Source organism: Colobus angolensis, unplaced genomic scaffold (assembly GCF_000951035.1).
Source record: "Colobus angolensis palliatus isolate OR3802 unplaced genomic scaffold, Cang.pa_1.0 Scaffold259, whole genome shotgun sequence".
Classification (NCBI taxonomy): domain Eukaryota; kingdom Metazoa; phylum Chordata; class Mammalia; order Primates; family Cercopithecidae; genus Colobus; species Colobus angolensis.
Window position 1 is genome coordinate 6,377,131 of NW_012115810.1, and position 23,727 is coordinate 6,400,857.

Sequence of the window (23,727 nt, forward strand, 5' to 3'; positions counted from 1 at the left end):
ACTGAGAAGAGTCACTTCTTATGTTTGCATTGGATATTGACCTTTTCCAAACCCAGTCTACTCCTCTCCAACCTCTGCCTACAAGGAGAACTCAATGAGGGTGGAACAATTCAGGGTCAGCATCAAGAAGAGTGCTTATGCAGGGAGGTGGATGGAACAGTCAGGTATTCTGGATGCTTCACTTAGTCTACAGAATTACACATGCAAACATCAATGGGATTCTGACCTGGACCAAAAAGAGGCACAGGGATGTGTTAGATTTACAAGTTTGGATGCTTTATTACCTAAAGTCAAAGGGGAAGATACAAAAGCTGTTTAATTTACCAAGCAAGTGCAGCATGCCTATGGAAAGCTTTGGCCCTTTTTGCTAAGCTGTCAGATGTTTGAGGCAGCTGGCCAGACGGCTGTGTTTTAAATCCAGGCTTAACATTTTCGAGGCTGCTGAATAATGTAGATCCTTTTCAGTGGAACAACCTTTTCCAGAGCAGGTGTGGGTTTTTGATGCGCCATGTGCACTGTTGCTGGAAATTTATGGTTGAGCTAAAGGTGAGAAGGGAAGAAAAAATAGGCATATTGGATCTTCTTGGTCATGAAATATTAAACTAGTAGAAAGTGATATCATTGATCAAGGGAATCTCATAATTTTGTTTATTTATTTGATAATAGCTTTTTTTCCCCCCATAATATTTCTAGCCCTAAACCCATGGGAGTATGTTTTAACCTGGGTCTTCTCTCATTTACTGTCTTTAACTTTAAAAAATTCCAATTGACATTTTAAAAAGTGGGAATGGTTAAGTATGTCTGCAACAGTTCTCTGTGGTGTTAGCAATTATTCTGGCACTAGTATGCATCCATGAATCACTGAATTCTAAGAAGGCTACAGAGACATTGGAGAAGGTCCAGAGGGGGGATGAAAAACTCCTCAATTGTCAAAAGAAATAAAGAACCTCTGAAATAAGTTAAGAAGAGTTAGGGTTATTTATTAGGTCTAAGTATGTACATTTGCTATTTTTAAGGTCAAAAATGGTGTGATATTGGCCATTCCATATGGTTCAATCTAAATATCCCAGTGAAGAGAAGGCTGAGGGCTGGCTTACTAGCCTCAGGGAACAAAAGTTCTGATTAGTCTTCTCCACAGAAGACATCTGTAAGTAAATAAGCTTAAATAGACTTATTAACACAGGCTGAGACTTTTTGACAATAAGAGACATTTCATATGGAACCCAGAGACCTTGTGGAATTTACATTAATGATAACTTAAGACAGAAAGCATGCCCAATGGTGCTGACCACTTCAGACATGGTTTTCCTAGGAGGAGAATTTGGACCCAGTGACCTTTTGGTTTTGGAAACCAACTGTCTTGGTTTCCAAGCCCATCAATTCATAAAAGTACCTAAAGAAACCTCCCTTGGCCAGCAAGGAAGGGATGCCTCAACTCAGTAGGAATTTAACTTATCACTATTGAACTTAGATGCCGTTGCCTTGACACTCTAAATAAAAGGGGAGATAAACTGTTCATGACCCCAGCCATCACACTGTTTATGGTTTGTTTGCACTCTTCTAAGCCAGAGAAAACATATGTGCCTCACATCTCTTCTCAAATATCTCTGCCCAGGCCCTAGGCACACAGCAGTCCCTTTCATTTGAAATGTGACTCCAAAAAGTCCTTTCTTCTTGGTTTTAAAAAGTTCAACACACTGGCAGAATATACACTGAAGTGTTAGCAATGATTACCTCTGGGGGATAGAATTACGGGTAATGCCTGGTCTTTTTCTTTGCTTTATTTATCAGTACTATTTTTTTTTCTTTTATAATGAGCAGGTACAAGTTATACAAAAATTAAGCCCAAGGATTATCTCTGCCAACATTCTAGCAGTTGGAAACAAAACATAATTGAGATATTGATCATAAATGTTGCATTAGAGTTTAAAAAAGACCTGATGACTTTTTTTTTTTTGTCAGATCAGTTATCATCAGACCATATGATGTGCATTTTACAATGTGTTAGGGCAGAATGTTTTGTTTTGCTTTGGTTTTCTTTCAGCATTAGATCCAGAAGGAAATTTAAGAGGTCATTGACTTCAGTAGTTTACTTCCAGACTGGGTGTCTTTAGTCTCAACTAAAATAGATGAATTATTTCAGGTTAGTTTTAAATCACATTTGAGAGATTGCAGGTAGGAATAAAAATTTGACAAGTTAGTGAAGGTAAAAGGGGGTGAGAAGGGAAACAAACAAACAAACTCTGATATAATAGAAATATGGGCAATTAGCCAAGGTGAGATGGGGTAAGAAGACAAGTTGGGACTGGAACAAAGAAAGCCACATGCTGATTGTTGTTCTTAAGTGTGAAAGAGATGATGGGTGGAGGTAGGAAAAGAAAAAGGAAAGAAGAGTAGTGTTAGAATAAGTGATCAAAGATATTTTCTGCTTAATTTGGCACTAATTTGTTATTTGATCACCTCCGGGGTGATCTCCACAATTTAGGGGCTACATTGTTTGGGCATGTAAAGAAAATTGTGCTAAGATATACAAAACTTGCCATTTTAACCATTTTAAAGTGTGTGTACAGTTAGTCCAGTGGCATTAAATACATTCACATTATTACACAGCTATCAACACCATCCACCTCCAGAACCTTTTCATCATCCTAAACTGAAACTTGGAACCAATTAAACAATCACTCTCCATTCCCTCCTCCTCCAAGCCCCTGGCAACCACCATTCTACTTTCTATATCTATGAATCTGACTACTCTGGGTACCTCCCATAAGTAGAATCATTCAATATTTCTCCTTTTGTGTCTGGCTTATTTCACTTAGCATAATGTCTTCAAGGTCCATCCATGTTACAGTATGTGTCGGGATTTCCTTCTTTTCTAAGGTTAAATAATATTCCATTATATATATATATCACGTTTTGTCTATCCATTCATCCGTTGATGAATACTTGGTTAGCATCTCTTCACCTTTTGGCTATTGTGAATGATGTGGCTATGAACAGTGGTGTAGGAATATCTGTTCTGAGTCCCTACTTTCAATTCTTCCAATATATGGGAAGATTATATTGGAAGAAATGGAATTGCTGGATCATATGACAATTCTCTCTCTCTCTCTCTTTTTTTTTTTTTTTTTTTGAGTTGAGATTTTGCTGTGTCACCCAGACTGGAGTGCAGGCGTGTGATCTCTGCTCCCTGTAACATTGAACTCCCGGCTCAAGTGGTCCTCTTGCCTCAGCCTCCTGAGTAATTGGGACCTCAGGCATATGCCACCATGCTGGGCTAATTTTTTATATTTTTAGTAGAGACAAGGTCTTTCTATGTTGCCCAGGCTGGTCTCGAACTGGGCTCAAGCGATTCTCCTGCCTCAGCCTCCCAAAGTGCTAGGATTCAAGTTGTGAGCCATTGCGTCCAGCCTGATATGGCAATTCTATATTTATTTTTTTGAGGAACCACCATATTGTTTTTCACAGCAACTGGACCATTTTACATTCCCACCAGCAATACAGAAGTGTTAAGGGTTACATTTTAACTAAAGCACTGCTCAACTACTTCCCAGAAGAGGAATTTTACAGATTAGAATATTTGGGAAACAAAGTCAGCTCCTGTGGCCCATTGGCCACAGTTCAGGAGCTGAAATGATCTGGGAAAGTTCGAGAGAAGAAAAGAAAATCAACAGGATTGAGAAAAAAGTAGGAATAATTCTGGCAAAGATAATAGACAAATTGTCCATAATTGTTAAGCTACAAGTGTACAGGTTTTGGGGTTCCAGGACCAGGGTTTCCATAGCAACTTGAAAATATGATAAAAGGAAAGTTCTCCTTCTCATCTCCCTACCTGCCTCAGTCAGGGGCATCCTCATGTAGGACTTGAGGCTATGGGTGGAGAGTCTATAAAGAATCTTCCGTCAGAATTGATGAAACTGTCAATAAAATGGTCACCTCCTCAATGTACTAATTCTTTATTGTAGATTTTATATCAATGGAGATAGGAAAAGGTTATTTTCAAGTCTAAACTACAAATAAGTAGAAACAGCTTTCCAAAGTATAAGCTACAACCAGCTGTGTTTTAGTCTGACATTTTAACTTTGGGGAAGCTGTGGAATGTTCATCATTAGTCTTTGTAAAATGATAGTATTTGTAGAATGAAAGGTGTTTCTTATGTCATTCATTAGGGTAAGAGAATGCAGGGTAACTCCATGAGAGAAATAATTCAAAGCCATATATGTACAAGGATCCTGCCTTGCTGTGGCTCCATTACAGGGGCAACACATTGAACTTAGAAAGTGGATCAGTAGAAACTTCCACATTGAGATTTACCTTCATCTTGGGTAGCTGTGACCTCAGAACCTATATTTTTCATTTTGGAGAAAAAGCAAAAGAAGTGTAATGGAGATCTTTATGACTAGAGCGCTGAAATTCTAGATGCAAGAAAATCAGCTGCAGGTTTTGTTTTAGAGCCTGAAGTTGGGTGGTGTTAGCAGACTGGCAGGGCTTTCATTCATCTTTCCAGGGTGTTAACTTCCAACTCGAATGTTGGCACTTAAATTTCCACACCCTGTTAAGCAAACTGCTTAAAACAAAACATTCAGCTCTCGTCAATGAAATTCAAGGATACTCCTACAGTGATATTAATCTACAGAACAAGAGAAGCCTTTTAAAATCTGCAGATGCCTTTGATAGTTTTCTCTCCCCCAGGATCCCATTTCACATACATCTCACTGGCTTTGGCAGTGGTGACCCAGAGTCTGGCAGCTTGAAAAAAGTAGCCCCAACTTTAACCAGGCTTCAGCATTCCCCCTCCACACCATAACGCAACTCCATTATGGATGTTTTAACTGGATACTTTTATGGTCTGAGAAGTTTCACAACTATTGCCAAATTTAATTGCCATGGCTGTCCAGAGGATTAATATATTTGGCAGTATCATTCTTGTTCACTCCCTGCCTTAAAATAATTTTTTAAAAGTAAATGAATGAGCACAGATCCCAGGGGAGTTATGTGACATCTAAAAGGTCAAATAACTTCTAAGTAGTGGGTGGAACTTGATCTAAGACCAGGTCTCCCAGATTTCTAGCCCAGAGAGCTTTTGGGTTACATAACCTGTTTTCTGCAGGAATACCATGTCATGTATTCTGCCACTGGGCAACATGAATTCTCTTAATATTGAGGGCTTCAAGAGGTGGGGAAGGCTGGCTAGAGAGTGGGGAGGAAAGGAGAGATGAGGTAGGGTGGGAGAAAGCAGTTTGTGTGGAGGGGAGAGGTGGGGAAATACTGGGGCGGGGGGTGGGGGGAGCGTAGATTCTAGGCTGCTTCCCACTTTGATTTACACAATTCCAGCCCTTTGGAGATTATTTTTCAATCTCCAAAATCTTAAACCCCATGTTGATTTTAAAGTAGGAATTCAGAGATGAATAGCATACAGAGAGAATTTTCCTGCCATGGTTGAATGGTTGATGAGTTCCTATGGAGAGGGGTTACTTTAGAGACTTCATTTCTTAAAATAAGTATGAGAAATAACATGGGTTCTTGGGACTAGACACGATTGTAACTGAGGGCATGAACACATGTTAATAAATGCAGAGGATATGACTGTCAATTCTGCCACTGCATTTATTCTGACCAACTGTATATTGTTAGGTCTCTGTGGCAATACAAACTGTGAGGAGAATCATTGTAATGTAGGACAAATGTATTAAAAGATACCTGTATCTCTGTATCTTTTACATATTGTTTCCTATATTTTTTGAATCACCCTGTATAGTTTATAGCAGCATGGTTATTCAGTTTTTAAAATCAAAGTATTTACCTAAAGTAAAATTTACCCTTTTTAGTGTGCTGCTTTATGAGTCTTGACAAGGACATACAGTTTGTGACTACAACCACAATCAAGATAAATAACCGTCCCATCATTCCCCCAAATTCCCTCTGGTCATTTGTAATCAACCTCTCCTAGTCAGCCCCACACAACTGCTGATCTCAGTAGATCTAGTAGTCAGCAGATCTCAACCCCAGGTTGACCTTTATTGTGAAATCTTACTAGGTTTCTTGTTGAATGATGGATTCGGTGGGATTTTTCTTAGCTATAGGGAAACACATGGATCCTACCAATGTTTGTTTTTGAGGTAGTCCCTTACAGTACTCTTGGAGCTTATTTTTGTTGCTGGTGCCTTACACTTTACCTGGGTTCCCAAGTGATGGTGGGATGCAGGCCTGGGAACAGAAGATATCACTTGCTGAGGGCTAAGTGTCCTAGCACTGTGCATGTATTATGTTTTACTCTCAGCATGTCCCTGTGAAGTAGATACTGGTACTCACATTCCCATTTACAGGTAAGGAAAGAAGAGCACACAAAAGTGAAGAGACCTGCCCTAGGACACAGAGCTAGTGAGAGACACAGCCAGCACAGGAACTGGGCAGCCTATGGCTGATGCCAGGACCTGCTCTCCTAACCAGTAACCTGTACAATCTTAGCCACAGTCCTACTCCATTAAACACTGAGCTGAGCACAGGGGTATATTTTTAAAAATAGGTATAGTTTCTGTTAAAAATATTTCTGTTTCTTTTCTTTTCTTTTTTGAGATGGAGTCTCACTCTGTTGCCCAGGCTGGAGTGCAGTGGCGTGATCTCGGTTCACCGCAACTTCCATCTCCCGGGTTCAAGCAATTCTCCTGCCTCAGCCTCCCGAGTAGCTGGGACTACAGGCGCGGACCACCATGCCCAGCTAAATTTTGTATTTTTAGTAGAGACGCAGTTTTACCATATTGGCCAGGCTGGTCTTGAACTCCTGACCTTGTGATCCGCCTGCCTCGGCCTCCCAAAGTGCTGGGATTACAGGCGTGAGCCACTGTGCCTGGCCTGTTAAAAATATTTCTAACAGCACACCATCTCAATGTTCTCTTGTGGTTTCCAAATACAACTGATTATTATTGTTAAGTATTGTTACTTAGGGAAGAGATTATTCTTTTTACCTTTGAAATAAAGAAGTGATATGTCAAAGACATAAGCATATCATCTGTCTGTAAGAACACAATGTAAACTCTGGCATCGTAACTAATACACAGCATAACCAACCTTTATTGACCATTCCTTTTCAATACTTTATTTTGAGTTAACAAATATTTTAGGGGAACATGTCTAGTCTATCTAGTTCCACTTACAACTGTGAGCATTCTCTTGCCCTAAGGAAGAGGTGTTTAGTGGGCAGGAGCAAGAGAATGTAAGCCGGGGGAGCAGACAGCTTGTGTTACCCTGGCAGGGTATCATGCACCAGCCCTGCCTCTGAAGCCAGGAAGGCAGAGAGTCAGTTCTGACTTCACCCTAAATTGACCTGAGTGCAGAACCAAGGCTCCCATGTGAGAAGGCTCGGTAGCTACGGCTCATCATCAAGATCTTACCTTGTACAACATGGACTTTAGATATGCTGTCTTATTTCACTGTCATAAAAACCAATGCTACTAACCCTAACAGTGCAAAGAGGCTACTCTGTGCTGAGACTCCCAAGACCTTCACGTCTGCGGGCTCATTGTCTCCACATAATAACCCTGTAAGCCGTGCACTCTTCCTTCCTCCATTGTACACACATGGAACTGAACCACAGGATAAGTAACTTGCTCAAGGCCATACAGACGGTGATGAAGCCAGTGCCAAATGGGGGGCCCAGGGGCCAGCTGCACTCATCTTTTTCAAAGGCTGAGCTAGTGGTCCTCAGGCATCTGATTTTGGCTGCAACAGCAAGTCTTCTTTCTACAGAGGATGCTTTATCCCACCCCTTCCATAAACAGGGCAGTAGCAGAAAGAGTGGCTCTATATTGCCTTGACTGTAACGTACCTGCCTACTAGACATAGCATAAGGGCCCTCGCTCAGCTCACCTACAAAATTTGAAAACAAACTTTTGAATCCAGAAAATCAAACCACTGTCTACTTGGTAAGAGTTTTCTGAGTTTCTAGAACTACCTAACAGGAATTCAGGATATATGGCCAGGCGCAGTGACTCACACCCGTAATCCCAGCAATTTGGGAGGTCAAGGTGGGTGGATCACCTGAGGTCAGTAGTTTGAGACTAGCCTGGCCAAGATGGTGAAACCCTGTCTCTATTAAAAATACAAAATTAACTGAGGGTGGTGGTGCGTGCCTGGAATCACAGCTACTCAGGAGGCTGAGGCAGGAGAATCACTTGAACTCAGGAGGTGGAGGTTGCAGTGAGAGCCGAGATCGTGCCATTGTATTCCAGTCTGGGCAAAAAGAGCAAAGTTCGTCTCAAAAAAAAAAAAAAAAGGAAAAGAAGGAATTCAGAATATAGAAATAAAAATAGTCCTGGTCAACTAGCTTTTTAAGCAGACTTTACTGGATAAACCCAGCTGGTGCCCAGCCTTCCTCCAACCCTAGACCATGCAGCCCTCTACCACCCACCCTCTCCTCAAATCAAATATCTCCTTATAGGAACACAGGGGCAGGGAGGAAGGTCAAAAACTGCTGAAGCCCCACTCCACAGGCTGCCTTTTATAAAAACATGCCAATGTTTCCAAGAAATATTTGGGATAGCAAAGTACCATTCTGCAAATTCAGTATCACAATTTCCACTTTCTTATCTTATTTTGGAAAGGATTTATTAAATGGACACTTTAGGAATTTGAGAGACGCAGTTTCTCCCACTCAAATCACTTTGTGTTCCTCTGACCGAGAACAAATTCTTTCACAAGGACATAAAACCCCTGGATTGGAAAAAACCTCAGTGGTCATCCGCGCATTCACCCATGCAGCCGGATCTGCTTGGCAGACTGACTTGGAGCGTTATGTGATTTGCCCACGGCTCACCTTCTCCAGCGCATCATTCAGGGCATCCAGTGTCTGTATTTTGGCAACATTTGCAATGGCACTGTGAAGATGGAAAGAAACTTTGAACAGGACTTTAAAAATTTTCCCACTGAAAAGGCCACATGATTTATACAGAGGGCTGTCTCTCCGGCCTTTTATGCTTTCACTCTGCTTAGGAACATTTAGAAGACACAGATTTTGCCTCTGTGTACCTGTGTGCTACACACAACAAGCTTTGCAGGCCAAGTTATTATTATTGTTTTTTTTTTTTTTGAGGCGGAGTTTTGCTCTTGTTGCCCAGGCTGGAGTGCAATCTCGGCTCACTGCAACCTCCACCTCCTGGGTTCAAGTGATTCTCCTGCCTCAGCCTCCCAAGTAGCTGGGATTACAGGCGTTTGCCACCATCCTGGCTAATTTTTTGTATTTTTAGTAGAAACGGGGTTTCACCATGTTAGCCAGGCTGGTCTCAAACTCTCGACCTCAGGTGATCCACCCACCTCAGCCTCCCAAAGTGCTGGGATTACAGGCATGAGCCACCGTGCCCAGCTATTATTATTATTTTTTTTAACTTTTTATTGAAATATGATATACACACAGAAACATGCACATACTATAAGCGTATAGATTGAATAAAATTGAAACCACTAGTCAAACCAGCTGTCCCTAAGGATAACTGCTACCCTGATTTATAGCCTCAAAGACTGGTTTTGACTGTTTTTGTGCTTCATAAAACAAACCGTCTACAGCTTGTACTCTTTTGCATCTGGCTTCTTTCTCTCAGGCCAAGTTATTTTGTAGGAGAGTTTCAATCAGGGCCGCTACAGTACAATATCAATGTCTTGAAGAAACTCTGCACTTGGCATATATTTTTTTTCTGGATGGTTTGTGTTGGTTTGTAGAAGCTATTAGGAAGTGGACATGGATTGAAGATGTTTGGAAAATTCTGGTCCAGAGCATATTTTTAAAAAGCTATTCTCTAAGATGACATAAAAAGGAGTGTTTGTCCATGAAAACAAGGCTTTCCTATCCTGTGCACATGCCCTGCTAGGAGATGTAAATAGCAGAGGGGGATACATGTGGAGATGATACTTAATTCCAGGGTCTCCTACCACAATTGCTCCTCCCAAGGCCCTGGGAGGGGCCCTACCCATTCCATATTGGTCATTTTTGGTTATTTTTCTTTTAAAATGGCCCTGAAAGTCTGTAAGTTTCAAGCTCCACATAACCTGTTTCTGTCCCTGGTACTTAGGGCAAGAGCCATCTTTTGCTGTTTAAGTTCTGTAAAAGTCCAATTTCTGTCATTTAATAACTATTAGAAAACAATTGAGTTTTTAAAGAAGATTCCAATCACCACCTTACTACTCTTTAGCCAGCTCCCCTACCTGCATTGTTCAGTGGATGTTAGAATTAATAGTAAATCCCATTTTTCTGAGATGCAGAGAAATGAATGACCTGTCCTTTGGCTGCCCACTAGTAAGTCATTTCCAAGACAAGACGCTTTAGTTCCTGAGCCCCTGGCTCAGGCAGGTTAACCAATGTCACAATCAGCAGGGCACATGCTTGAGTCAGGTTTTAGATACAGAATGAATAGTTCTCAAAATTAATCAGCTTGCAAGTCAATCGCAGTCTGACATCATTTACAGAATGCACTCACTATTCTAGGAACTGTCCTAGATGCTGGGTCAGAAGATAAATAACATGTGACCTCCACCCTTGACGACGTACAGCTTCCCTCTTGTCATGTGATGGCTAGTTTCTGATACAGCAGTAACAAATGACTGGCTGCTAATGGGGCAAATCAGCATTTCATTCTAAAGTGGAGGGAGGCAAATCCTCAAAAAATGTCTTCCCAGAAATTAGGAAGAAATCTTTAAAAGTGACTTAAAAATAATTTTATAGAAAAGAGTCAAAGAAGTGCCATAGTCTATTTCCATTCTCTTTCTGAGATGGTGTAACTCTCATGGAGGTGCCTGGAGCATCCTCTACTCAGCTCCTTTTGAATTACTCATCAACTGATCTGTGGAAACCATTTCAAAATTAATAGTCTTCGAAACACTCCTCAGAAAGAACCAGTTCGGCGTGTTTCTTGGTTTTTGAAATGCTCTGGTTTTCCCTACCCAATGCCTAGAGTGACTGGGCCATTTGCGTTCCTGATCCAGCCCACAGCTCTCCGCTGAGTTCTGAGAACAGCGCAGGCGTCAAGGTTATGGCGGAAGGAGCAGGGGGGAGGCTGCTCGGTACCTATGTGCCTTCCAGCTATGCCAAATATAGTGGCCATTACTTTCTAAATAATTCAGTGATGGATTTAAAACAAAAAAGACATTTATTTTTAATTCAGGACATTTACTTCAGCAGAAAGTGTATTATGAAAACAGGGCCAACCTAGGAACAATATTTTAAAGGCTGATCTGAAAATAGGATAAAAGGATTGGTGTCAGGTTTGGATGCATTTAGGACTGTGCCTATTAAGTGCAAAGCCGCTGGGCTGGACACAGAGAGGAGGAGAATGGGTGGGGGTGCTGATGGGAGCCTTCCAGAGGGTAGCCACCTAACTTCCCCACCCCTCACCCTAAGTCACCACAGATCACACCTTCCATCCTCACCCCCTTCTCTGGCGGTCTCCAAAGGCACAGGAAGCCTTGGTTTGTCCTAAAATAACTCCTGGAGGCAGAGTCATTCAAAACTCAAGGTGATGGAGAAAAATTAAGAGTCCTTACCTTGTTTTCTCGAATCCTGTTTTTTTGGTATGTCTCTCCAAGGCGCCAATTTCTTGTTTTTTGGAAATTCTCATTCCTCCAGCTTTTACTACAAACAGATAAAAATCAGCAAGGAAGTTAGAATAGTGAGAGAAGGCTTGCTTTGTTATTAAAGGTATGACTTTAGATTTGAAAATAATTTTTGAACTTATTTTTAAAGATCTAAACTTTTGTATAAAACAACACAATAAAAGAAAAATATATATATTTTATTGGCAAACCAGGTGTGGGTGGAGGAAGGGCTGAGAGCTACTTGTTTATGCTCAGAGAAGTGGAACCAAGGCTGAAAAAGCAGAAGGTTACACCTTAGATTTAGGGAAGAGAATAACAACATACTCCCTCAGGCATTTCACTGAAAAACATTTTTTCTTATTATCAAACCAATTATATTCCCCACAATAGCAACCGACAATTACAATGTGACCCTCTGTTTTCCCACCAGATTAAAGTTGTGCGTGGCTTGCATTTTTCTTTTTCTAACTGAAGCTTTCAAAAGCCAGATTCTGAGAAATGAGCCAAAAGTCAGGGCACACAGCGATAAAAGGCATTTAACTCAACAGAGGTGGTTCTGAGTCTACCAGATACCCACCTTCCATCCAGACCCCAAACCTCCAGTGTGGGCCAAGCTCAGATGTTCTAATGAGTAATTAAACTGCATTAATAATCCTGCCATTCAAGTGATCAATTAGTGTTAATTAGGCTACAGATGACCTAACAGCAATTGAAGTGTTTAACAATGTCAGATGAAATCAACTTTTGAAAAGGAACAACCCATTTCAGATAACAAGTCAAAGCAAATGCTTTTTTTCTGTTCCCAGGAAATTTGCACATCTGAAATCTGACAAGCTCAAATGAGAAAAAGCTAAATGGACATTGATTTGTTTGAGCCTGTTAATTCTTTTTATGAAAATGCCAGATTTTCTAAAACTGTGGTCCAATAAAGTGAAAAATAAAGAAAATCTACTGTATTTCTCTGTGCCCTTGTGAACTGACTTCATCATTGTTCTTTACAATTATTACTTAATTTATCATCTTGGTTATGTTATCTGCATAGGCACAAAATTCAAAAGCCATAAAAAGGTCTGCAGTCTCCCTCGTACCATTATTTTCCAACTTCCTAGATTATCTCCCAAGATACTGCTAATGTTATAAGCTTCCTGTGTCTTTATCCACAGTTATTCTACACATACACTTAGGTTTTATTTTTTATAAAAATGGTAGCATAAGGTACACATTGCTCTACGTCTTTTTATTTTCTTCACTTAATCACGCATTTTAGAGAAAGTTCCATATCTATATTTACATCTACATCTATATCTCTATATATCATTTATGTGTTTTTCTTTTTAACATCTGCTTTAGCATTTAATTATGAACACCCTGTGTTTACTTAACCAGTTCCCTAATGTTGGACATTTCATGTGTTTCTCATCTACTGCTATCACAAACAATGCTGCAATGAATATCCTTTTGTTACCAGAAAGAGGCGTCTTGATCCAGACTCCAAGAAAGGGTTCTTGGATCTTGCACAGGAAGAAATTCAAGGCGAATCACGGAGCTCAGTGAAGTAAGTTTATTAGAAACATTACAGAGTAGGGTGTCCTCAGAAAGCGCGTGCACAAACAATGTTTTTCAGTTTTTCTTATATTGGGGCCTTGTCTATGTAAAGACTAAACTGTGACGACATGCAGGTGAGCAGACAACATGACAAGATTTATTATTCTACTGATGTAAAGAAAACCATCCTTGACATTTGGTTGGTGTGTGAGTACATCAAAGCGTAACTGTTATTATCTTGAAAGCATTATTGTTATGGGTATTGGCACATCTGGACTTTCTGTGGTTGTAAGAGTTTGTTCTTGCAGGCATTACCAAGCTGTTTCCTCAGCTGTAAACATCTTAGCACCATGGGGTTGTGACTGGCAAGGAATGTGCCTCGCTCATTCTAAGATGGAGGTGATTTTAAAATGGTGTCACTCTGGCTCTTTTGGACTCTTGCTGTCCTAACAGTTTTAGATATATAATTTTGCACAAATACAAGTATACCTGTGGGGGAAATTCCTAAAAGTGATCTTGTTAGTTCTTAAGAGTATGCGTGTCTGGAATTTAGTTAAATCTTGCCAAACTGCCCTTAGTGGAGGTTGCACCAGTTTAGAATCTCACCAGCCACGATGACAATGATTGTTCCTCCATACCCCTGTTAACAATGAGAGCTACAAAGTATTTGGTTTTGTCAGCCAATAAGTTACAAAACAGATAAAGGTATCTCACTGTTTTAATTCTCTTTTCTCATTTTTTATTAAAGGTTGAGCTTGGTTCTGTGTTTTAGAAGACATTTGCATTTCCTTTCCTGTAAGCTGTTGAAATCTTTTGTCCTTTACAATTGGATTGTTAGTCTTTTTCCTATCTTTTTCTTATTGATTTATAGGAGCTCTTTTTCCATGAAATACATTGCAAATATAAAATATTATATTGTACCAGTTACTGCTTTTTGGCTTTATTGATAATGTTTTTGCCAGTCAGAAATTTAGTGTTTTTATGTGACCTTGTCAATCTCTTATGGGTTTTGTATCACTAAGGAGATCTGATGTTTTACTATTTAACCATTCCTGCATTCATGGAATAAACTCCATTTGGTTATTTGAATTACCAAGTTTAAAGCAATATTGATTTATATATGTAAGTCTCAGAAAATGCTATCTTTATACATTATCTGCTTTAATCTATATATATACATTCTTTATATATGTAAATTATTTATATACACATATGGCATACAAAGTAATCAGCAACAAAAATGAAATTATATGGACACATTTCTGAATAGCCGCGGAACACAGGTGAAATAAATCAAGGGATGGGCTTTTTCCCGAAGGATGTTTGAGGAGTGTGTGCCTCTGTATGGGAGATGGTGTCTGCTCATAGCTCTGTTGTTTGATGATAAGAAGAATCAAATAAGAGCTCTAGGGCCTTTGATACACCTCTCAACAGTATTTTTCATTCTCCTTATGACAAGTGCCTTTTATATATGGTGTGCTACAATTATTTTCTTGTTAGTGTTCCTTTTGCTTTCCCTGATGCTATTATTCCTACACATTTTCTTCTGCCTGGACTAATTATTATCACCAACTATAGAAGCAAAATTGTTATAGTTAAAGATGAGAAGACCTGGCTGGGCACGATGGCTCACACCTGTAATCCCAGCACTTTGGGAGGCCGAGGCAGGTGGATCACCTGTGGTCAGGAGTTCGAGACCAATCAGACCAGTAGGGCGAAACCCTGTCTCTACTAAAAATACAGAAATTGGCCGGGTGTGATGGCGATTGCCTGTAGTCCCAGCCACTATTTGGGAGGCTGAGACTGGAGAATTGCTTGAACCTGGGAGGCGGAGGTTGCAGTGAGCTGAGATCGCACCACTCACACCACTGCACTCGGGCCTGGGTGACAGAGTGAGATTCTTCTTTTTTTTATTTTTATTTTTTTTAAATAAGACCTTTGGAATATTGAGCTCTGTACCACTCATTTAGAAGGACATTGACAGTCTGGGAATCTTCAGAGGAGAGTGACCAGAGTGAAGGCAGGCATGCTACATGAGGAACTAGGGAATCTGGTAAGATAACTCCTGAAGAAGCAAAGACTCAAGATAGCTTAGGGAATCATCTTCAAAGATCTGAAGGGCTGTCATGAGGGCAAAGGAGCAATTTACTGATGAGGAAATGTTATGTAAGGTTGGACAACTCTACTCCTCCTAAGCTCTGTGACTGTGAGCAAGACACTTAAAACTGGTCTCAGACTCAGTCTCCACATCCTTCAATAGGGAATAATACTGACTATTGCTGTCAGAAAATAGAGGTGACATAAGAACCTGGTGCATGGTAGGCACTTACTAATTACTAATTATTATTTATATTTATTTTATGTGGTTCCAGAGGTGAGAACGAAGATCAAAGACTAAGAGTTCCAGAAAGGTAGACTCTGGCTACTTGTAACAGCTTGTGTTATTCAATGTGAAATAGATTGCCTAATACAATAATGAGTTCTTTGTACCTCAATGTATTAAAGCGAAGGAAAGAAGTTCTCTTGTCATGAACACCTTAGGAGAACTTTGGGGAATTCAGTGGAAGTTGAACTAGATTATGTTTATTATAAAGTCCTTATTATAATTTCAACTCTTTTCATCTACCTCTAAAAAAAAAATCCATCACTTCTTTCCCTTTGGAAAGAACATAAGGCACTGAACAAAGAAATAAATGCCAAAATAAATTTTATTTTAGGCGGAGTCTCTCTCTGTCACCAGGCTAGAGTGCTGTGGAGCGATCTCGGCTTACTGCAAGCTCCACCTCCCGAGTTCAAGCGATTCTCCTGCTTCAGCCTCCTGAGTAGCTGGGACTCCTGAGTAGGTGGGACTACAGGTGCGCGCCACCACACCCAGCTAAACCATAAACATGGGAGTTCTTCATCCTTAGGAACAATAAGGTAGACATTTTAGGGGGAAGAAGAAAACGTCCTCCCCATAAGATTCCTACTTCCATCCAGCAGTCTTTAAATCCTCTCTGTCACAGGGCTGTGGGCTCTAATTCAGCAATTTAGGAAACATAAGGGAACCACACATTGGATTTCCAGAATACGGTTCTTGTACCAAACTTGTTCTGGTAGCTAATCTTACTCAGTCATCTATGTATACTAGAAAGAAACAGAAGATAATATCCTAGACTACAGATGGATGCACTGATATAGATTTGGGCTCTCATTACACTGGGGTGACTGAACCAGGTGGAGTCAGTTTGTGAGAGGGTCATCTTAAAATCTCTGCTGGAACACTGATCACAATGATCTCCTGGGGTCTAGACAAGCCATTATTTACAATGTAACGCAATCAGGTTCTTGCTCATTTTGCTTATACTGGATACCTCTGACTCAAGAGATCTTTTCAAAGTTTCGCTGTATCCAAATCAATCCATTTAAGTTTGAAACTCTTTATGTAACTCCATATTTGGGAATATCCTGCCTTTTGAACCTTTGCAGTAAGATCAGTTGGAATTGGGCAAAGTAAAATATGAACTAACATTTTAACAGAATTTTGAGTACAAATACGTAAATTAAGACTTTCAGTCCTTTCAATAATGAAGATGAACTAGAGATAGTGTAAAAAAGGGAGATGCTCTTTTAGATAATTTCACTAGAAAACCTAAATTTATATGGGGAAAATGAAGCTTTTCTTTCCCATCTCTGCATGAGAATTACACTCTTGTGACTGTTTTTGTGGTTTGTAAATTTTTGAAAATACATCATTTAGTTTAGAATTCTAAATAATAATTTTCCAGTTAAGATTTTCCAATCTTTTTCAAAGTTTTTGGTAGAGAGTAGTGAAGATAAACATAAGCCTGCAAAAAATTAGGCTTTTTCCTTCACAAATACATGGACAATGTATGTGAAAAAGCTGAAAAGCACAAAGGTTTGTGCAAACTCTGCCTTGTGAATGAGAACATCTATTTGAAGGTTTAATGAAAAGTTTAGATATTTGCAAAATGCTTACTTTGGGCTGGGCATGTTGGCTTACACCTATAATCCCAGCACTTTGGGAGGCTGAAGTGGGTGGATCACGAGGTCAGGAGATTGAGACCATCCTGGCTAACATGGTGAAACCCCGTTAGTAAACACAAAAAATTAGCCGGGCGTGGTGGCAGGCGCCTGTAGTCCCAGCTGCTCGGGAGGCTGAGGCAGGAGAATGGTGTGAACCCGGAGGCGGAGCTTGCAGTGAGCCGAGATCGTGCCACTGCACTCCAGGCTGGGCGACAGAGCAAGACTCCGTATCAAAAAAAAAAAAAAAAAATGCTTACTTTGTATTCATGGTTAATTTATCAGGAAATTTTAGGCTGCCAATCAAGACCCCCAAAACCCTCATCAGGAGAAGGTTGTGGAGCAGAAAAGGTTTTAGAGCAAGAGGGCTCACTAGCTGCGTGGCTTTCGGCAAGTCCCTCAATCTCACTGAGTCTCCGTTTGCTCCTCTGTGAAACATCACCCATCTGCAGGGCTGTTGCCACATCTAGAAGTCTCTGCTGTGCCAGGTGCAGTCAGCATTGAGCGAATGGCAGCTGTTCTTGCAGTCCTCAAATCCGTGTCACCTGGGGCAGGAGGAGCTGAATCTCACAGCCTCTCTCTTCTAACTTCATGGTTCTGTCCTGTTCCAATGCCCACAAGTTGACTTGAGCAGATGGAATTAAGAGACTCAAGCCTTTGGAGTGTGTGAGGGTTTTCAAATGACCGTAGTCCATACGCAATTTATGGTTGTCTCCCATTTTCTGCATTAGTTTTACAATTGGACATACTCCCCCTGCAACTTCCTTCCCTCTTTAATGAGTTATAAGACATATTCTCTTTAGGGATTCCGCGGTAACCCCTCTCATGGCTCTGATTCATTTGGCTTAGCCCCAATTAAAAAGTACAGGAAATGTAGAAAAAGTCATGAATCTCAGCTCTTCTTTCTATTCATCATATATCTGGCTTCCTGGGATCACCTTCTACTCACACATTTTTGGTGCTGCTGTTCATATAATGGGGTTCTTCCGAAAGTGAGAGTGAGACAGATCAAGAAAGCAGAAAATTCCCTGCTCTGCTTACTGGAGCCCAGGCCACCTTGTGTTTTATCTAGTCTCATTTCATAGCATAAATATATAGCCAGGGCTAACAGAGGTGCAATATATTATATTAATATACATTAAAACAAAACCACTGAGTGCTCCATGTATAGGTAGGAAAGAGGTGCAGCTAGCTGACTTCTGAGTCTTTATTTATTTATTTATTTATTTTTACAGAGTCTTGCTCTTGTTGCCCAGGCTGGAGTGTAGTGGCGTGATCTTGGCTCACTGCAACCTCTGCTTCCCGGGTTCAAGTGATTCTCCTGCCTCAGCCTCCCAAGTAGCTGGGATTACAGGCACATGCCACCACACCTGGCTAATTTTTGTATTTTTAGTAGAGATGGGGTTTCACCATATTGGCCAAGCTGGTCTTGAACTCCTGACCTCAGGTGATCCACCTGCCTCGGCCTCCCAAAGTGCTGGGATTACAGGTGTGAGCTGCTGTGCCGGCTGAGTGATTTCATTTTTAACTGTGATGGGATAGGCACACATTTTTTCCATTGCAGTTTTCTTCTGTTCCAACTATTGCAGTAGTGTCTAATGCCACTCCAGCATCAGGATGTCTTGAAATTGGGGAGGATAATTTCTTTTGATAGTAATGTGTTCTACCAGCCTGCATTTTAAGGGGGCTAACATTCAGGTGCCAGGTACTTTACAGAAGTGATCTCTTTTAATCATTACGACAAACTTACTAGATAGATGTTATTTATTGCATCCTGTTTCAGAGATGAGGAAACTCAGGCTCAAAGATGTGAAATGAAATCAAGGTTCGAACCCAGGTCTGTCTGATCCCAAAGGCTATGTATGTCCCACCCTCCCCACCGAATCACCTCGTCTTCCCACTTTTAGGGATCTATATTTTGCTTATAAAAATCAAGTGAAAAATTAATAGAATTTTGGCTCTTGTTTTTGTTCCATAAATAAAATTTTGCACCACCACAAACAGATTCAGACTTAAAATTAGTGGCAAGACAGGCTGAAGGATGACACTTCTTTGTTCCCTTGTGCTCAGTGGGGAGGCAAAAGTCTGCCTTCATCTCCATTCTAATTATCCAAAACCTCTTATCTGTAGTGTCACAGTTCATAATAATTAATTGTCATGCCAGAGGCATTGTGGCATGCTTGATGGAGTCATGGTGTGCTATGTACACAGAGTAATTAGCAATCATTAGTGGTGGGGACAGAAAGTTCCCGGTGGTTTCATTCAAACTTTCGTTTGGTTAAGTTTATGTCTGTTCTTTGTGCATAAGTGTTGCTTAGCAAAACAGGTTTCAGCTTAGACATTTTATGAAGGATTGGAGTGGAAATGACATAATGAGAATGGAGTTCTTTTTTCTTTTGTCTTTGTCTATGCAAGAAGCCTCTCTTTCAATGACTTGCATATATACTTCCAGATTAATAGCTAACATCATTAACTTTAAATATAGGTAATGTTAAATACTGCTACGTTTAATTACAAATATAAAATATCAGTAATCTGCTAGAGGAGATCAGAGCAAGATGTCTAGAACTGGAAACTCTTTGGCTAGGCTACCTGCCAGAAAGCCACCAAAACAATGTTACATTTTGACTCTCTGTGAAGAGGATACTGCCATCACTCTCTGCAGCAAAGATTATTAAAATAACCATGGCCTAGAGGTGCCAGAGAATTAGATAGTAAATACGTTTTGTAAATGGAGAAAGGCAAGAACAAAGCAGTCAAGCTTTTGAGGTCTTTCTTCAGTAAAAAAGAAGGAAGGCAGTTGGAAGAATGTAAAACTGACTAAAAATAGGCCTTTACACCTCAGCCAATCTATATGAACCTATGGTTAAGTACAATACATCTAATTTCCATATTCCCGAGGGTCAATATAGATAGCATAAATTAAAAAAAAAAAGACAACTATGGATGCTTTGCAAACACCTTGACAGCTACCTTTTCCAGTCAGCCTCCTCAAGACCTGTGTTTTTATTTAAAAGTACTTCTCAGCTTATTGACAGGTAAGCTACATCCCCAAAGCCTGAGGAGGGAGAAAGAAACGTGATTGTTGTCCTCTGTGCAGAAGCTGCTTCGCCTGGGTAGAAAGTCAGATGATGTAGAGGCATCTTGGGGAGACTGAGTCTTACAGCTGGAACCTCTAAAGAGAAAGGTTTCCATGGTAGCAAATCATCTTCCTGGTGTGGATGTGTCACTGCTAACCTACAGCCAAGGCCCCAGGAAAGGAACGCTGCCTCAAGGGAGGAAAGGTACAACCTCTCTACCTATGCCTTTCCACAAGCACCAAATCCATACACTCCCATAGGTAATTAGGTTTTCACTCACTGGGGGGTCTGACAAATCCCCAGGTGGCTTTACACACAAGCCAAGAGGGATCAAAGGCATAGGAGGAAGTCTGGCTGTATGGAGCTAAAGTAATACTAGGTAGGCAGAGAAGCTTCAGTCTGCTGGGGTGCTCCATGGAAGGCATTGGTGGAAGAGGGGTGCAGCAACAGCCTGCAGGACTGAGGGCAGGTGGCAGCCTACCTGCGGGAGGATGTCCCCCTTTCCGGGGGGAGAGCAGGTCTTGCACTTCATTTGTCATAGCGCGTGCCAGTGCCACTGCCAGTGCTGGTGCTCTGGAGGCCGAATGCCAGCTGTGGCTGTCCCACCACCGCACCCAGCTTTATACAGGCAGGGGGCAGGGCCCCTTAAGGGCATTGCTGAGCAGCAACAGGGCTTGTCATCCAGCTTTCTGGGAAACCTGCATCTCGTTGGCAAGTCTTCTCTTAGAAGAAGATTTTCTTCTTCCCTTCATCTGGGAGGACAAGATAGATGTCTACAGGAGACAGGATATTCTTATTTTTTTTTTCCACAGGAGGAAAGGGGGAGGATGGAGTTAAGTGGAATTCTTTTTCTCTCCAACTGTTGATCCCTCAAGTGTGTATAGTGCACCTGCAATGTAACAGGCTTTTGTCATATTCCAGCATGGCAAGGAGGGCAAGACAAGTTCTGTGCTTCAGGACATCTACAGTTTTTCTAAAGAGACAGGCAGAGAGCTTTTAGAGGTATAGAGGTATAGAGACAGGTATAAATAAAATAGTACTTTTAAAGTCTTGTGCCTCTGTCCTAGTTTTTGCAGTTATAAGCATTTATACTAAGAAAGTAATTGGAAATGTATACAGAGATATCCATGCAAAGATGGTAATCATATGCTTCTTTTCTTTTTAAAATATTGATGGGAATCAACATAAACATTTCCAAATACAGAGGGATAGTTAAGATGAATCAAGACCTCGCTGTGGGAGTATACCTTACAATCATGTTTTCTAATAATAGTTAATGATGTAGAAATATTAATGATATGATAGTGAAAAAGTAGACAAGAAACCAATCAATGCCAATTTTGTTAAAAAGGAAAAATACAACTTTAAGCTTAGACACTATTGTAATTCCAGTGCCAATAAAAGTTGAGCATGTGGCAGACACTTATAAAAATTCTTTGTTCTTCAGTACAGTTAAAAAACAACTTAAAGATCTGTTGTCTTCTCTTCAAAAAACCCTGTTAAGAAAATAAAAACGAGCTACAAACTGGGAGAAAATATCTGTAAAATACATTTCTGATGAAGTGCTGCATTTAGAATATATAAAGAATTCTTACAACTCAATAATAAGAAAGCAGGCAACCCAATTAAAAATGGGCAAAAGATTCAAACAAAACTTTACCAAATAAGGATATTGACAACACATCATCACATAAAAAGATGCTCGACATCATTAGTCATTAGGGAAATGCAAATCAAAGCCACAATAAAATACTTCTACATATGTATTAGGATGGCTCAAGATAAAAAAAAAAAAGGAAAATACAAAATGCTGGTGAAGACGCAGAGCAACTGAAACTCTCATGCATTGCTGGGGGAAACGCAAAAGAACAAAGGTGTTTTGGAAGTCAGTTTGACAGTTTCTTATAAAATTCAACATACACATACTATATATGACTAACAATCCAATTACTAGGAATTTTCCCAAGAGTAATGAAAACATACGTACACACAAAACCCTATGTGCAAATGTTTGTAACAGCTCTATCAGGATTGCCAAAAGTTAGAAACAACTCCAAAGTTCAACTGTAGAATGGATAAACAGATTGTGGTGTATCCATATCATAGAATATAACTCAGCAATAAAAAGGGAAACATGGATGAATCTCAAAAGCATCACGCTAAATGAAAGAAGCCAGACTAAAAAAAGCTACTTCCTGTATAATGTCATGTACATGACATTCTTAAACAGTTGAAACCCTAGGAACAGAAATTGGAGCAGTTGCTAGAGAGCGGTTGGAGAGAGTAGTTTAATTACAAAGGTGAGAAGGGGACTTTTTGAGGGTGATGGAAATATTTTGTATCTTGATTGTACTGGTTGTTACGTTCATCATACATCATACACACATCACCTTAAAATGGTGAATTTTACTGTATGAAAATATGCCTCAACAAATGACAAAAAATCTGTTTGTAAATAAATGAATGTAAATACTCCAAAATGTTAAGAGTGGCATTCTATAGGTGGGAGTATCACTTGTGGATTTTTAAATCTTCTTTCAGTATTCTGTATTACTTGTTAAATAAATAAAAACTAATAAAAGTTTTTTTTTTTTGAGGGAAAAGTATGCTAAAGTGTTGTGACAAAGGTGGGTACCTCTTTGGGAGCAAAGAAGAAACATTCATATCATCTAGCAGATATTTTGTGAGTGGCCTTTCCTGCAGGGCCCTGGGCTAGGAGCTGGGGTTCAGAGATGAGAAAACCTCATACTTGCTTTCAGTGATCTCACATTCTCATAGGGATATGGACAAGACGAGAAGGCTAAGAGAATTCCTTCTATGATTGACAAGGTCTAGTGTGGCATTATTCCTCAGAAATTTCTGAGAAGATGGAAATACTTGTATCTGCTCTGACCAGTGTGGTAGCCACAAGACACACATTCATTTGAGCACTTGAAATATGGCTGGTGCGACTGAAAAACGGAATTTTTAATTGTATTTACAGTTAAATAGCTTTAATTAATAGAAATAGGAATAGCTACATGTGGCATGTGACTCTGGTATAGGACAGCACTGTGGGCAGCTGAGGCCAGCCTATTGCTTGAGCCCAGAAGTTTAGAGACCAGACTCCTGGGCAACATGGAGAAATCCCATCTCTATAAAAAATATAATATAAAAATTAGCCAGGAGTGGTGGCACATGCTTCTGGTCCCAGCTACTTGGAAGGCTGGGGTGGGAGGATCACTTAAGCCCAGGAGGTCAAGGCTGCAGTGAGCCAAGATCATGCCTCTGCATTCCAGCCTGGGCGATAGACTGAGACCCTGTCTCAAAACAAAAACCAACGAACAACCCCTAGAATTTGTGTTCTTGGCTTGGTGGGGTGTTGTGCACCTGAGTCCCAGCTACTTGGAGAAGCTGAGTTGGGAGGATTGCTTGAGTCCAGGAATTCAATGGCAACATAACAAGGCCTATCTCTAAATAAATAAATAAATAAAAGAGAGAGGAAGGAAGGAAGGAAGGA

General features: G+C 40.3%; 1 protein-coding gene across 1 annotated transcript; it reads right to left on the reverse strand.

Moving 5' to 3' along the window:
• Positions 1-250: 250 nt before the first annotated feature.
• Positions 251-20,823, reverse strand: DAPL1 (death associated protein-like 1). Its single transcript, XM_011947132.1, has 4 exons — positions 20,710-20,823; positions 11,530-11,617; positions 8,813-8,873; positions 251-540 (listed from the first exon to the last, which is right to left on the reverse strand). The coding sequence occupies exons 1-4, from the start codon at positions 20,765-20,767 to the stop codon at positions 424-426; spliced, it is 324 nt and encodes a 107-aa protein (XP_011802522.1). The 5' UTR covers positions 20,768-20,823; the 3' UTR covers positions 251-423.
• Between the last annotated feature and the right edge of the window lie 2,904 nt (positions 20,824-23,727).

What these genes read in the sequence shown, in the direction of transcription:
- DAPL1 (XM_011947132.1), bottom strand. Translation starts at nt 20,767, where the DNA reads ATGACAAATGAAGTGCAAGACCTGCTCTCCCCCCGGAAAGGGGGACAT. An exon ending in ACAGGATTCGAGAAAACAAG is followed by an intron (nt 8,874 to 11,529) that starts GTAAGGACTCTT and finishes CCATCTTCACAG; the next exon opens with TGCCATTGCAAATGTTGCCA. An exon ending in TGAATGATGCGCTGGAGAAG is followed by an intron (nt 541 to 8,812) that starts GTGAGCCGTGGG and finishes TCTCACCTTTAG; the next exon opens with CTCAACCATAAATTTCCAGC.